The sequence below is a fragment of the Falco punctatus genome (assembly GCF_963210335.1).
Source record: "Falco punctatus genome assembly, chromosome: 3".
Lineage (NCBI taxonomy): Eukaryota > Metazoa > Chordata > Aves > Falconiformes > Falconidae > Falco > Falco punctatus.
Genome location: NC_137582.1, coordinates 108029152 through 108045494, shown reverse-complemented (window position 1 = coordinate 108045494; position 16343 = coordinate 108029152). Strand labels below are relative to the sequence as shown.

Sequence of the window (16343 nt, the reverse complement as noted above, 5' to 3'; positions counted from 1 at the left end):
TGCCACTAACCCTCTCCTGAGCTCTGCTGCAGGGGCTTCGTTTGGATGGAAGGGACTGTCTTGAAGACAGACTTGTGGGTGCGTTTGAGAACACGTGGATGCCGTAGCGTTTCTGGTGTGAATTTATGGCTCTGGTGTGACTCGCTGGCTGGTGCCGCTTGTAGCCCAAGTGCCAAAGTTCTTTCCCTTCTTGGGCAGCCCAGAAGATGATGCGCTCTCTGCTAAATGAAGTGTGTTTTCTTTATTTTCCTTTAAAAGGTGTGGAAGGGTAAGTAGAGGCACTTCTGTACTTTGTACTAGGAGCTTGCTCCTAGGAAGGGAGTCAGTAATATGAAGGGCTCTTTAGTACATACAGAACTTGTCCTGTGTGTCTCAACTTCTCTTCACCCTCAAAAATCCTCAAATTGTCAGCTGGTCAGAGTTTTGCACGTCTGCGCTCTTCATGCTTTGTGCTGCAGGCTCTTTCTTGGGCAGCCCTGGTGGTAGTTGAAATCCCAGGAGTGCAGCGCTTCAGGGCTCCCTTGTTTTCATCTGTCTGTGCCCAGCCTCCCTCCCCAGCCCCTGCCTGGTAGGCTGTGACAGCATCTCTGCCTCTGATAGTCGCAGTGAGCTCTCATCCTCCTTTCCAGAGAAGCTTGTGGCCCTGGGCAGAGCAGGCATGTCCCCCAGGCCCTGCTGAGACATCCCTATTAATGCAATGCCTGAAAGTCCACAATCACACCTACCCTGGCCACAGCAGGACTTGTTTGCACCTAGCCCAGTTATATGGATACGTCGTTTATCAAACTCTTGCTGAATGACGGATGTCTTGCTTCCCACCGGTGAAGAAGAGAGGGAGGTGGCACCTAGGCTGGGAAAAACTGAGGAGGTGGAACAGAAAAGCCAGAGATGAACCTGGTTCAAGAGGGTTGAGGAGGCTTGGGGGTGCTACATCTGCCAGGTAAGGTGGGTCAGGAGTGGCACCAAGGTGGTGTGGACAGCTTGTTTTGCTTGGGTCCAGTCTTCCCACCCAGTTTTTTTCATCTCTTCCCACCGCATTGAGAGTGGCATGGGCTTCCACTTGTACAAGCTGATGCCATTTGTTCTTCCCTGACGCTGTTTTGGCAGCTGGGGGAGGTAGGTTCCAGTCAAATAATCCCATTGTTTGAGCTCAGCATCCTTGTGTTCTGGTTAGCGGCATGGGGAACGTGGAGAACGCGGGTAGCTGATGCAGTCTGTGGTTCTGCACCTGGTCAGTCTTCGTACAACCTGGAGCAACTGTTGCTCTCAGGCTTCTTTCAGTGTTGATGCTTCATTTTTCATTTCCACAGGAGAAGTTCTCCATCCATTCTCTCACGCTTGCACACTAGTCACACTTGCACGCTACTCTTCCTTCACATCACATGCCACGAGCTGTTGGACTGATGAAGCCAGTTGCTTTGATGCATCCCAGGCACTATCGCTACCAGCTCTTTAAATCCTGCCTTTGAAAAGAGAGTCCTTGTCCCTCTTGCTATGCACGTCACTCCTAGCCACCAGCTAGGTGATTTCATGCCCTGCTGCCTGCTGAATAGCTGTGCCCATCGCTGTCACTGCTGCTGTTCATGTGGAATGCAATGGGAAAGGGGGAAAAAAGGCCACCTGTCACTGCTCAGCTCCTGCCTCATCAAGGATTTAAACGCAGGGCCTCCGTCACCTCTGCCAGCCTCGTCGCTGCGTTTGGTTTGCTGTCACCTCACAGGGGGAGTGATGTCCCTGGGGAGGTGGCACCCAGCTAGCTATTTGTTAATGCGCCATACAGGGCTATAGGATGGCAACCCCAGGCTGAGGTGATATCCTCCGTGACGCGGAGTGAGTTATGAGCTAATAGCACTTTATTAAAATAGTATTTTGTATTGGAGTGCAAACCTAAGAGCAAATGGATTAGCAGGCAATCCATCACTCCCCATCTTTGCCACTGCCAGCTGAAATGTGTTCTCTGTCCTTCAGCATCGCAGCTGGGAGACAGATTTATAACGTAGTCATCTGTCTACTCTCCGTTGCCATCAGTTATTCTCTTTTGAATGTGGTAACACTGGGAGGCAAGTTCCATTGTGCAAGTACAAGGATGCGAGTGCCGCACGCCTTCTCACCAGGGCACGTCCCGTGCCGTAGGACTGACGGGCGGTGGGAGTCTCCCCAGAACGTACTTCTCTGCCAACCTCTGCTTGTGTTCTGAATGGAGAAGAAACACTCAGATTCTTTTATAAACCATTGTTGGTGGCTGTTTCCATTTTATTGCGGTGTTATTCTCCTTACGGTTTGTTTTTGTTGGTGTGTTGTTTGTTTTTTTTAAAAAAAAAAGTGGCAAATCTGATTAATTTGTCCAGCCTGCAATGTAAGTCCCTGGCCTGCTCTGGGGAACCTTGCTGCTCAGAGAGCTTCCTTGCTCCTGGAAGGCAGCCCATCTTCTGCAGCCAGTGATCGAGTGCTGCTGGCACGGGGATGTCAGTAACAGGGCTGTATCGGAGGGATCCTGACAAAAAACGTGGCGGGGTTTGCAGCTTTCTGTTGGGGGCTTGTCTCTGTGTTCACCTCGTGTTCAGCCTGCCAGGGGTTTCTCCTCTCTTGGGTCTGTCTTACAGTCGTGCACGTCGGTGCAAGCACAGCTGCAAGGGATGCACAAACACTGCAGAAGAAAGCAAAGCAAACACAGGAGGTGGCACGTCGCAAACCCATCTGCAGGCGAAGAGCTGGAAGCTGGCATGATCCCCTAGGAGAGCAGGGGTTCCCTGTCGCCCCTGCACAAAGGGGGTGCTGGAGCAGCAAGTGGGGGCAGTCCAGCTGCTGCGTGTCAGATGTGGCAGGTAGTGCAGGTCCTGGGGTACCCTGAGAGGCAGCACAACTAACTGCATTGCTGGGGTGGCAAGGAGCTAGGATCCCTTTGAGGGCTCGTGGTACATCAGCTGTCCCACAAGCATTTCCCAAGCCAAAAAATGACAATAGGAAAGCCTTTCTGCAACGGTTGCCTCTCCACCCTGCTTCTCTTGCAACCTCCGCTCGTGACGTGCACCCCTGTGTCAGTGCTTTCACAGGCTCCTGCTACTCTGCTGGACCTCGTGGTTCAGCCAGCATCTCTCCCATGGGCAGCAACCGCTCGGACACTGGGATAAGGCAAAGTTTGGCCATCTGAGCTGCAGTACAAGAGGAACCAAAGGACTTCAATCAACTGGATGCTCCATAAGTGCCACCAGGCTGCTTTACTCCCCATCTCTTCCCACCAAGCGCCACCAGCACGGGTTGGGTGTCTGGTGAAGGACAGGTATGGGTCAGAGCTTGCTTTGAATGACCTGGGACAGTGTATTCTTGCTGGCTGGTCTTCCTTCTTTTTCCCCTGATTCCTTGAGGCAGTAAAGCCTTGCCAGATCTTGCTGGTATCTTCTGATACATGGAATCTCCTGGAATGAAGCTCTAGCAGTGTTACCAGCCTACATGACGCTGTTATTTTTATAAGATGCGTAAATGGGAGCAGTATATGGGTGGTTCAGAGAAGTCCCCGGGCAGTCCCCCTCCAGCTCTTGCCCTACCTCCAGTTGTTCTCACCTCGACAGAAGTCAGATCATCTGTCTCTGCTGGCCATTTTTTACCCCCAGAAGACATGCTTTGAGATGCCAGTGCCTGCAGCCATCAGCCGGCTCCATGACAACAGCTCCCTGCCTGGGTGGGGTGGTTTTTTTTTCCCCTCTGTCTTCTGCTGCCATGGGCTGTGGGTTTTATTCTTCTTGTGGGGGCTGCTTTGCTTGGGTGTTGGCGTTTTTTTATTGCTGCTCTGCTTTCACGTAGAGTCTCCACCAAGCCTGAGTAAGATGTGCCCAGATTTGCCCAGACTTGTAGAACAACTCGTGCATCGGCATCGTTGCGCGTAAGGACTGAAGTCCCACTCAGTGTCAGACTTGCTCTGTTTGTGTATGTGTGGTCCTGTTCCAGGAGAGAAAAGAGCAGAACGAGGAATGTTAAAGAACTGGTTCGTGCTGGCAGATTTCGGAAGGGCTAGAATGGGTAATGAGCATCCCTCTCCTTGTCCGTGCCAAAGCCCTAGGTTGCCGCACCCTGCCTTTCTTGCTTGCCCTGCAATAGGCAAGAGACCCCCACGCTCCTCTCTGGAAGTAGCTTGCACCCAGAATTTGGTTTTAACGGTAAAATATTTATCTTTTTTAAATCAGTTTTGGACCTTGGAGCTCTTCCCCGTGTTCCCAGTGAGTAGGAGACGAGCAGGCTAAAATCTGGGGCAGCATCCTATGATGTCACGTCACCTGGGGGAAATCGCAGAGCCCTCCTTTGCAGATCAAGGCTAGGCACGGCTTGCCCCACGCCGTTCAAGCCACTCTTGTGCCTCCTCCTCTCCCCCCCGGCCCGTAAGCTGGTGACCTGCTCGTCTGCAGTGCCCCTCGCAGACCTCCAGCCTCTGACCCCCGAGAGTATCGTTCGCTTCAAAGGGTTGGAAAAAACACTCAGATGCAAAACATGCAAAAAACTATTTTACTGACAAACAGCAAAGGACGGGCTTAGTTTCAGGAGCTGAACTGGTTATCTATTATACAAACATATTATTGAAAGGGAAGGAATGGCTGAAATACACTCACTCGTTGACCCAAATAAAATCACAGTGTGCTTTTTCTATTGCCTCCCCCACCCCCAAGCTCTCTGCGGCTTTCAGCTGCTCCCCTTAGCTTTAGCACGGCGTTGTCACCGCTCCCAGAATGCAAACTCTAGGTGACGTTTGCCTGTGCAAGTGTATTTAATAAAAAAATTAGCCATTATTGCTTTTCAACCACAGTAGAGATTATTCTATGATTAGACTCGGAGCGGAGTATAATCTCTCTCTCTGTTAGTATCAACATGTTGTACCTCTTTCCTGTCTGGTGCATGCAAAATTGGTTTGAGTGCGGAAAAAAAGAAAAGAAGGATTAACAATCAGGGAAAACAGCATTCCAAGTTTTGCTCTTGTATTCTTACTGCAGAGCACTATTGAAAAAAAAAAATAAAATCTTCCTAAGCTGTGTGCTCTGTCCTGCAAGGGTTTCCACTGCCTCAGTTGTTGTTTGCTGAGGGCGCTCAGCTCCTGGAAGGATTGAACCGTCCTCCTGGTGTCACCCCTCTGTGGAAATCCCAGGGCTCGGCTTGAAGAGGAGACTAAAACTAGCAGCCCCCTTGGGAAAGAAACGAGTGCGAATGAATGGGAGGTACCACAGAAGAGGAATGGACTTCATGCAGTGACCACAGGATGACACACACGGACAGAAACACACAGATGCGCACGGACACGCACACACAAAACTGGACCAGTATCCTGAGAGCCCAGTCAGGATGCAGCAAACTGGTAGCCCAGGCTCACTGTAGAGCTTCTGACACCTGCCCACGTGTTCTGCCCTGCTCCCTTTCCTTCTGCCCCAACAGCCTGCACGCATGGAGTTTGCAGGTCTGGGGGGGTTTTATTATTTTTCTCGCTCTTTTTTTTTTTTTCTTTTTTTTATTTTTCCTTTCTTTTCCCCTTCAGTAAGTTCTCTTGCTGCTTCATGCTCTCCAGGGCACCACAGGGAGCTGGGCTGGCCTGAGGACATCATCTCATCGCTCCCTCCTGAGGTAGAACCAGCAGTCCTGTGTCCCTGCCTCATGTGTGACACACAATGCCCTGGCTGTCCCCTGCTGTACGCCCCATTGCCTGTCCCTGCAACATACATCTGTCCCACCAGCATGCCCAGGTTGCAAAGCATTTGATCCAAATGTCCTTCTCGCTGTCCTGTCTGCCCTGGTAAGAGAAGAACTTTTATTCTTTCACATTCAGAGGTGCTCTGGAAGCTTCTGTTGGCCCTTTCTACCTTTCAAAGCCCCCCACACGCAGAAGAAGCCTTCGTTACCTCCGTGTCCACCCACACACACACTCTTCATCGATGCCACGCTGAAGGTGGAACTGCTGCTGCAAAGCAAAACCTGAAATGAGACTGAAGCTTCCCGTGACATTTATTGCCTGCAAGCCTCCAGCCTTGTACGCGGCGGGGGAAGGATGAGCATTGCCCTCCCTTTTCCAGCACAGCCAGTACACATGAAATGTTTCCTTCACGATGTGCTTTCTCCTGAGCTGGGAATGACCTTGGATCAGGACTTCCCTCGCTGGCTCACCTAGACCCTACCCCAGGTAAGCAAAGGCTATTGACGTTTGCGTGTGTGCTGCCTGCTGCAACCTCAACTCTGGGTATCAACGCTTGGTCTCTTGCAAAACCAGTGGGTTTCAGCTCACCTATCTGCATGGCTTTTTTTTTTGTTTGTTTTTTTCACAGAATGCTTGAGACTGGAAAGGGCCTCTGGAGCTCATCTGGTCAAACGCCTTGGTCAGGCTGCCCAAGGACACGTCCAGTTGGCTTCTGGCTATCTCCAAGGATGGAGACTCCACAACCTCTCTGGCAACTTGTCCCAGTGCTCGGTCACCCTCACAGTAAAAAAATGTTGCCTGATGTTCAAGCAGAACCTCCTGCATTCCACTTTGTGCCCGTTGCCTCTGGTCCTGTCGCTGGACACCACCGCAAAGAGCCCGGCTCTGCCTCCTTTACACCCTCCCTGCAGGTATTGATACACCTTGATTCCCCTGAGCTTTTTCTTCTCTGAATAGTCCCAGCTCTCTCAGCCTTTCCTCAGAGCAATGCTCCAGTCCCTCGGCCACCTTTTTAGCATGCCTTTCTATCAGGGATTCTCTTCTCCCAGCTGAGCGCAACTGGAAAAGAGGTGGAGAGGAGCAGTGGGAGTAACTCAAAGCAGGCCCCGCTGCTGTGAACACCTGGGATGCACTCTGGGTTCCTTGCTGGTCCTTCAGTGTTTAGTGGTAGGTGCTGCCAGAGCTGATGTGTCCCTGGCTGGCTCAGGGACTGAGCAGCAGGAGGACGGGGTGGCTGGGATCGACACACGTGCTACCCCTGGCATCCCCCGGGCCATGGCTTTGGGCTCCTTCTTTCCTCTCCTGCAACGTGCAGCTCCGCCAGCCCCGCTCTGGCACAGTGCTTCTTACACCTACGGTGAATTTGGCCTCCTGTCGCTTCCTCCTTCCCCCCAGCCAGCCTGCTGGGAGCCTCTGAACGCGGTGGAAGGACAGATGCCAGGTAGGAAGCAAAGTGGAGGAGCCCACCAGCTTGACAGCCTGCTCTTTAACGAGCGGTGGGACCAGAAAGAAGGTTGCCATAGCGTGGCTTTAGCTTTACGCTGCCTTGAGGGAGCTCCCTGAGGGGCAAGGGGGTTATTCAGTGGCACTGGGGTGGGGGTGGGGGGGCTCGAATGGAAAAAAATGCTACTGGTTGCTGCAATGGATTTCACAAGCCCTTTGCTTTTCTCCACCTCTTCCCACCCCTCTCCTTTGCACTAGAGCCCGGCCACCAGCGTGCAGCCAGCCCAGCCTGCGCTCCTCACACCAAAAATGCAGGAGAACATTTCCAGTGCCCATCCCAGCTCTGGAAAACCGGCACGGACAGTTTGAAGCTCTGTTTCTGCTCTAAAAATAGTCCTTCCTGAGGCGGCACAAAATCCCCCCCCCCCCTCGAAGCCTGCAGAAGCCTCCCTCGAAGCATCTGGCGGATGCGCGCTGAGACACGGTACCCGCTTCCCACTCCTTTGTCCCCAAGAGCTGCCACTGCAGGCGCAGCTGCCAGCTGGATGCTTTGCAACCCCCTGTTCCCTCTTCCACATGTTCTGACCAGTATCTTGCCCACCCTGACCTTGTTGCAGCAACCCCCCCGATGCCAAAGTCACCTTCAGCTTTCTGTTTGGGGCTGTTGCTGGGGTTGGGGGGGGTTGATCTGTGGGGCTTTTTGTTGTTGTTGTTGTTTCTTTTTTTTTTTGGTGTGTGCATGTGAAGACTGGATCAGAGGCAAGAGAACAACAACCAAGTCAACACTAGTACATCTCAGACAATTAAACGAGGAGAAAACACCCCCACGACCAGACAAAAGCAAAATGAACACACGCACAGGAGAAGACAACGGTGCGACGGCAGACTTTACAGACAACGGAGCTGCGAGCAACGGTAGCAATGCACTTGGACAGAGGGACAAGAGAGCACGACGTCGGACGCTGTTGGTAAGGCTCGCACCTCCAGCGGGATCGGCTGAGGGGATGGGGTAGGGACAAGAGTGCTGATGTCGAGCAGAGAGAGCAGGCGCTGCTGGGGGCGATGCAGCGCTGGTCCTGGGGTTCAGCCCTAACGCTGGTCCTGCCTCGGCTGCCTTCTGCCACCCTGGGGGGCTCTGGGCTTGTTCCCCAAAGAGGAGCTGGGGCAGCCACTCGGCTGCGGGGACAACAGCCATCCTTCACGTGGGTAAATGCCAGGTGGCACCTGGGCTGCTCCTCTGCGGGGACTTCTCACCACCGTTTGGTTTTTTGTTTGTTTGAGGCACCCCTGCCCGGGAGCACCCCATCTCCTGGGGCAGGAGGGGGACCAGGAAGCAGCTTGGCCCAATTAATTAAGGATGAGAATGAAAGTTCTCCAGTTCCCCAGAATCAGCCTGTGCTGGGACAAACCTCACTCCATGAAGGTCTTCCTGGTTTCCTTAGATTTAAGACTGGTGAAGTAACTCCCAGTAAATTTAATTGTGCTCAGAGTATTTTTTTTGTTTTATTTTTTGACTAGGTGTAAACAAGAGATAGGCTCGCAAGGTAATAGCTGCAGACACAGCAAATTAAAAAAAAAAAAAAGTCTGTTCTTAAACCATGGGAATATGTACCATGTAGGATTTTGGTTTTCTCCCCCCTCTTCCAGAACCTCATATTCTTCTGAAATTCTGGTGTGGGTCAGAGTTAATCAGTGTGAGCCGTCCTCCACTCTTTCCAGCTGTAAGTTTCATATTTAATGATATTTTAACTAAGGTCAGTTGCTAGAGCAGGGCAGAACCAGACTTTTGCTTCAGTCTGAGTTTAGGTCACTGCCTCCACTCTCCCTGGTGAGAGGCTCCAAGTGGAAAGAGATTTTTAAGTGCTTTTTTCCCTCATAACTAGTTCCAGAGGCTTGGTATTTATCTCTAGCACGATGGAATTTTCTCCCTGGCAAAATGTTGTCCCATCTGAAGACGTGCCCGTGACACGTCCCTGCTTTATAACACAGTACCTATTCCTCGCTGCCACTTCAGCATGTGCCACCACCCCCGGGCAAAGCGAGCAGCAGGTCTCATCGGGCACCCTACGAGGGACACTGGGCTGCGGCGACACCACTGGAGGGTGAGTCCAGATGGCCAAACGCACAGAGCTCATACGGTGAGGGAGGCTGCAAAGCCCTGTGTCTTGGAAAAGAGCTGCTTAAGGAAAAGTCATTTTTTTAGATCCTAACAGGTGGCTGCAGACATGACAACCCTAGGAAGTCCTGGACGGCAGACAGTCGAGCAGACAGACCTAAGTATAGGCTGGGCAATTATTTAGGCTCAGACAGAAACTGGGGCTCCAAGATAAGAGGCACTAGGGAATGGCAAAGGTAGGAATGGAAGAGAAACAGGCTCTTGGTCAGCTTTGGGGCTTGTAAGTAACTGAACTGGTCCTGGGCATAGAAAACAATGGGGAAAAAAAACCCAAAACCCACCCCAAGACACAGAAGCTGAAGCAGGGAGGAAAAGAGCAGGGAGTCATGGTGTCCTTTTCCCTTCACTGACATTGCAATCAACTAGGAGGCCACTGACAGTGTCAAGGAATCCAGAGAAGAAAACAGCAGTTTCTGATAATAATCATCATCCTTTTGTTCTGGGTGTTTTCCCCATTGAAGCACAAGCCCACTCAACACAAAGTGATGAATGAAGGAGAAATGATTGGGATTTAGGGCTACCACCTTTAAAATTCTTGGGGCTAGCATCTCCCTCCCTCTCCATAAAAATCCCTCTTTCCACTGCAGCGAGCAGGGCTACTGCTGCCTGCTGCCCAGCATGTGCGAGAGCAACGCAGCCTGGCTGCATCCGCATCCCTCCCCCAGCAGAACGTGACTGCTCCAGGAATCTGCTGTCTAGGTGCACGCAGGCTTTCTCGGCTCCTTCAGGCAACTCTGGAAGTGAAGGAGGGCTCTGGAGGTGGAGGTTGGTTTCAGATACTTGATAGCTACCTTGAAACCCACACCTAAGCTGCGACCAGGGGAAGCAAAGGCAAAACCCACGTTAGAGCATCCTGGTGCTTTGATTCAACCCCTTGCTGGGGCGCTGGGCTCTGTAGGCAAGTTTGGCTTCAGGCTCACATCGCACTGTGCCCCTCAAGCCAAGCCCAGCCTGCTGCTGAAGGGCTGCTTCAGCTGGGAGCAGCAACACCAGAGCAGGGGTGGCTCTTCATGTGCGAGAAGAGGGATGCTGTTACCAGGATCCTCTCGCTGCACTGCCGGTGTTTCTGGGGTGGCATTAACCAGGACCTCCGGCTCCCCCCCCAAAAAGAGGGTGCAGAGCATCTCCTTCCCTCCCAGGCACGGGGCGGGTGGTGGTTTTGCAGCAGAGGGGGACGATCAGGGTGCAAGTCGGATCTAACACCATTCACTACGCTTCTCCTCGCCTATCAGGAGTAACTCCTCTCTACCACGAGTGAGGAATAACAGCACTGACATCAGCAAGGTACCACCGATACAGAAGTGATGTAAACCAGGCAGCACCAGCCCTGCGAAACGGGCCGATACCTCATAGTACTGTTCCCCTGGTACTAAGATTTCTTGGATTGCTTAAGGCAGGTTTCAGTGTACAGCAATGCAAACAACAGATCAGTTATATATTCCCAGGGCTTCCTTCCCCCCCAGCAACTCCCCAAACCAGGAACCGAAGCAAAAGGGACACTGTGCCTTCACAACTAGCTGGCAGCAGTCCCCATCCAAACCTGTGACCAGCCAAGCCATTCTAGCAACGGAAGGAACAGAGCAGAGCAAAACCAAGCCAAAGGACCAAAGAAACAGGGGACTCGAGCTCTTGGATGAGAAACTCTGCATCTTCTTCGTGTTGTCCCACCTCCATCCCCTTGGCCAACGTTCCCCGGAGGGTAGCTGGACGTGCAGGACAGCCGTGAATGCCAGGAAAAGGGGGTTGAAAGTATAATGCAAATCTCTTTTCTCTTTTTTTCTTTGTTTTTGTTTGTCTGCTTTTTACATATATACACAAGTCTGACAATAAAACGTAGAACACAGTGCAATGTCTTGGCTGCGTAGCATCCAGGACTGGCTTAGTTGTGCATCATGGTGTGCCACAGGGACACACAGGATGGATAAGTAAAATCGTGTCCTCGTCTGGCTTCCATAGCGGGGCAAACGAGTAGCTGTTCCCCTGGAAGAAGAGCAAAGTCCTTTTTTAAAACCTCACTGCAGTCCTTGGAGGGGAAGGCATTCCTCAGAGGTGCCGCGGGCTAGGGTGCCCGTTATGGTACAGCTTCTGTTTGATGTGCACCATGTTCCCAGTCGCCTCCTCGTACTGCCTGTGATGACGTTTTCTGAACTCCTTTAAGTTACAAAATTTTGGAATCCAAGACCAGGAATTGTCTGGAAGGCAGAAAGGAGAAGGGAGATGAGATATGACAGGAATGGTGAGACCCATGGCCTCCTGCCCTGTTCCTGGCCTGCCCCACGGAAAGCAGGCACCAGTTACAGGCGTGGCGAGGCCACCCTTGAGGCTTCCCCTGGGACCACGCTTGTTCCACGGCCAGACTTCACGCCTTGGCTGTAGCCGCAGCACTGCCCCCTCCTCTCCCCAGCTTGCCCCATGTGCCCCGAGCACAGGCAGCGGCTGCCCACCCCCCAGGGATGACACGGATGGGAACGGTTTGTTTCCAGAGAGGCACGGACCGGCTGCGCGGCCCCGGCGTGCCAGCGCGGGTGGGAGTTAGGAAGTTAGAAAAGGCAAACTCCAGCTTTCTGCTCTTGGTAGGGACCAACCCCTGGTGCTGAGCCCCATCCTCCAGCCCTGCTCACTGAACGCCAGGCTGATGGCACGGGCACGATCCAGCAAAGGCAGGAACCTTACCCCCCCCGGGTGCTCCGGGGACCACGGCGCCAGGGGAACAGCATCCCAGTTCAATCCTGGCTTTTCTGGCCTCTGCAACAGTGGCCCATGGCACACCACAGCAGCACAGCCCCCTCCCAGCCCCACAGCCGGTGCATGGACCGGGGCATGTTTTTAATTGGGTGTTTCAGCCCATGACCCTTTCCCCATAGCAATGTTCCAGCTGCCATTCAGTTGCATGAGAGCTTTGGGTCATTGCACCCAGAAACACACACAGCGCAACCCCACAAAGAGGAATTTTAAAGTTCCAGAGGACAATAGACTGTACAAAGTTGAACTATTGCAACTAGCCTGAGGTGGTACGTGACCGCTCTGACTAGCACTGCAGCTACCATGAAGCACAATCTGATGTCTGAGTTTCTATAGAATATTTTCTATTTTAAGCGATCTCTCCCATCGGGAAGGAGCTATAGGTTATTCTAACAGACCAAAATTCAAGCTGATCAGACCACAACGTGACATTGAGTCATTGCTAAGTGGCACTTGTGTATTTCAGGGAGGGCTCTACACTCCGTACCAGTACAGTATTTTGGATTACCCCATCTCTCACAGTCACAAGCACCATTTCTTTCTTGGGAAGGAAATTTTAGCTTAGGCACTCATTCAAGAAATAGGTATCCTTTCTGTTTATTGCCTTTAAAACGACTAGATTTGCATAGTTGATTTGAATGAATAGGAAATACCTAAAAATCGCAACATTCATTATTTTGCTCCAAAACCCCCAGTGATTTTTCAGCCTGTCTTTAACGAAACGCACTCACACGGTGCACAGGCGCCCTGTTTTCTCTTTGCCCAGAACGGTTCAAGGCACATAAAAACCTTGACTGGAAAGAGACCCCCTGCCCCACGACACTGGAAACCTCACCTACAAACGAGACGAGGGGGCTTCCCGGGGCTCTTCCACCACACGTTTGGGAGGGGAGAGGGATGTGCAGTGAGTCGGGGACAGTGCAAGCACCCAGCTGGGGAACAACCAGCCCGGTTTAAGAGCAGGCTGGGCCGTGTGGCTGCTGCAACAGCACTAAGAGGTGACGTCTCGGGCCAGAGAGGGTGTCAGACTTCATCATGCAAGGGGCACTGGGGTTGCTAAGGGAAGAAAAAGCTGGGTGCACAGCGATGCTGCATGCACCGTCCAAAAAGATGTAGCTGCACCATACACAGCACCATTGGCCAACCCCTTAGTAAAGCCTTTGCAGATGCATACACAGGGGAAAAAAATGAAAGGAAAGCAATCGTTCAGCCTCAATACTAAATTAATTACTAGCGTTACCCTTAATTACTAAAAATAAAACATCTACGTTCCTAAGAAGGCAGGTTAGCTGGCAATGCCGCGTCGGTAGCTCCCTGCTTCATCAGAGGAGGAGTAGCTCAGAGGAGCAGCATTGCTGTACCCACTAGCATCCCCCCAGGGAGAGCTCTGACCGGGCCACCACCTTCACCAGCACTCGTGAGACCACAGCCACAGGTGGTGCGACCAGAAACAGGCGTCACAGCCTCAAGTACCTGGTACCTCAGCCGGGTACCATGGATCTCACTGGAAACTCTGACAGTTAGCTTTCTGCTTGGGAAACGACCGCAACACAGCCTCAGGAGAGTCCTGATTCAGAAACTGCTCAAGCAGGCTGCTGGGGATTTGGGAAGACTAATGAGAAATTAATACCATTTTGATCTGAGTTTTTAGAAAGAGATAGTCCACTTTTGTAATTAGAGTTTCTTACAGGCTTGCCGATAAATCTTTCTCGCTCACTTTTTTTTTTTTAACTCCGAGTTGTCATATAACAGACACCACCCATCAGAGAGACTGAGGTTTGTAGGCACACTGTTATGGAGTTTCACATCATTTACTATAAGTTTTTCTGTCTTTTTTCCCCTCCAACAATTAAAGTCCATGGGATGTCCATGCTGAGAGAGCAAAGAGGGGCAGGGGGGGCTCGGAAGGAGGTCATTCTCAGGCTGCTCGCTCCGAAGGCTAAGTTAACCAGTCCAAAGGCCAACTAGTGTGGCTAACACTTTTCCCTGTGGGGCTGATGTCACTACTGAAAAAAAAATCGGCACATCTGGAACAGCAATGAGGATGGGGAAGCCTCAGCTGGCGCGTCCCTGACGCAACACAGAAATGCCTGTCCTTGTCATCCCATCACCACAAGTTTGTACAAACAACAAGAGGCTGCGTTCCATAGGCATGTGCCTGGCTGCAAATTATATGCACAGAAAAATCCAGATTTCAGGGAAGTTTTGTCTGGCCTGAAAATATTCTGCCCACATGTGCAGACATACAACCACCATCTGCCAGCCTGCCTACGGGCAAACATGTTGCTTTCCATCAACCACCCCTTTGCACCAACACATCCTTTAGACTTTCCAAAGCAGAGCCCTCAAGGCTGGGATCCTCGGCTGGCTATTTTCCACGTAAACATTCCTGCTTGTATAAAGCGGGCTGGGATGTGGCCTGTGCCAAACCCACAGATGGGCCAGATGATGACCTCCTCCCTCTCTACCAGTCTCAGAGGACAGGGCAAGGGGTTGAGGGACGAAGGAGAAGGGAGCCCAGGAGGCTGCACTTACCATACCGGCGGCTAGTTCTCCAGGCTCGCACCGCGTAATGGAGAACCCCATCCATCCACACCAGAAACCAGCTTATACAAAAGCCCAGCAAAAGTCCCAGCATCAGATCAATCTCTTGCTTGGTTACATTGTCAGTCACAAAGTAATTCTCCGAGGAGTCCACCACTGACTGATCCCCATCATATGGAATAACATAATGGACATGATGCCTGTTGCAGAGAACAGAAACAGGGAAAAGCATCAGTGAAGAAGAGCAGAGGACGTTTTTTTTCCAGCCAGCGCCTGCTCTTGTGGCCAGGGGCTGGTTTAACACCATTCATTCAAGTTTCCACCAACTTCTCCGGGAGCAGAAGTGCCGTACTGGCTTTTTGTGCTTATGTCAGCAGAGGAATTGGCCGAGGGCGAGGTAGAAAAGCACAGAAACCTGAACCCACGCCTGGAACTTGTGTCGCATCCCTGATACAGGCTCTCTGTGCCTAAGTTCGTCATCTGTAAAATGGAAGATCATATTAAGGACAGCGGGAGGTCGGCGGGGTCACCCCCCCAGAGGCGTAAAGGGCAGTGCTGCATTCACGGGCCATAACACGCTGCTCTGGCGAACACACGCAGCCCGAGCGTGCAGCTGTGTCGCCCCACAAGTGCAACTAGAGCAGCTGTACTGCTTTTCTACCGAGTGACGAAGGTCTGCCGGGATGCAGCACCGCCGGCGCGAGCCCCTTCCTGGCACCTCGCCAGAGGCGTGCCGCTTTGCTTATGTCCCACCTCAGAGTCACACGAGAGCCATATCTTCCACACATTAGAGCAGAGCGTGTTTACAGCCAGGGAGGAGGTACTCGTAAGTGTGCCTTGTGTTCGTCCCCAGGCACAGATGGAGAGATCCTGCTGCCTGTCGCTCCTGGAAAAGTCTAAGCAAGCTCTAAGACTGTCTCAGGTTCTCTCGCTGCATGACCTGGGGTGGTTTGGGATGCAGGGTCTCCAGCTCAAGGACCAGGCAGCAATTACTGCCTGCAGCAGGTAGCCAGAAAAATCTCTCTGCACCGGAGCAGCCCGCGAGCCTCCCTGCAGCGCCCCAAATGCCGCCGGGGGTACGTGGAGCTGAATCCCACCGTTCCCCACTGCAGCACCGGCTCAGGAAGGTCTCCCAGCCTGACCCTGCTGGCTGCAAGCTCTGCCGGCACCCTGCAGCCTCCCAGCCCATCTCACGCCACCACTGAGGACACAGAGGCCCGACCTTGCCTTGTAGCCAGTCTCAAAAAAAAAAGCCAACCCAAAAACAAAAGAAAACAAAGCCATCAGCTTCGTGCTGTCCCCAAAGAGCAGAGCACAGAAGGGCAGCAGATGCCCTGGCTGCCAAGCCTGCCAGCGGCGTGCAGCAGGGAGGGATGCGGTGCCACAGGCTGCCACGATGCTTGGAGGGGAAGCATCAACCCTGGAGCTTCCAGGGACTCACGGCTCTCTCGGGGGTTCTGGAGATGCTGGCCCTGAGCTGTACGCCAGCAGGGCGAACGGGTTTGTTTGTGCAATGAAATGATGGACACCAAGCCTGAGACGATGCTGAACTGCTTGAAAGACCCTGGTTAATTTGGGAAAAGCAGGACAACGTCAGAGACGGAGCGAGGGAGTTGTACGGTAGCAAAAAGAAGGCAGGTCTGTGGGGGCTGAACGGGAGGGGACCAGCCGTGACAGGGGAGCCGAGCACGTGGAGGATCCCAGATGACAGGGGATGCAGGATGCAAAGCAAAACTGGAAGCAAGCTGCTCTGGAGCCTCTGCATCTGCT

The 16343-nt window shown here is 52.4% G+C and overlaps 1 protein-coding gene across 2 annotated transcripts in view; it reads right to left on the bottom strand.

Annotated features, from left to right (window-relative positions):
- Positions 1-5469: 5469 nt before the first annotated feature.
- TMEM240 (transmembrane protein 240) overlaps positions 5470-16343 on the bottom strand; it is a 29493-nt gene continuing 18619 nt past the window's right edge. For both annotated transcript variants that reach the window (XM_080379679.1, XM_080379680.1), the window contains exons 3-4: positions 14565-14773; positions 5470-11479 (exon numbers count right to left, since the gene is read on the bottom strand). In XM_080379679.1, the coding sequence (XP_080235805.1) occupies positions 11331-11479; positions 14565-14773 (358 nt within the window). In that variant the 3' untranslated portion in view covers positions 5470-11330. The remainder of the gene's footprint in view (positions 11480-14564; positions 14774-16343) is intronic.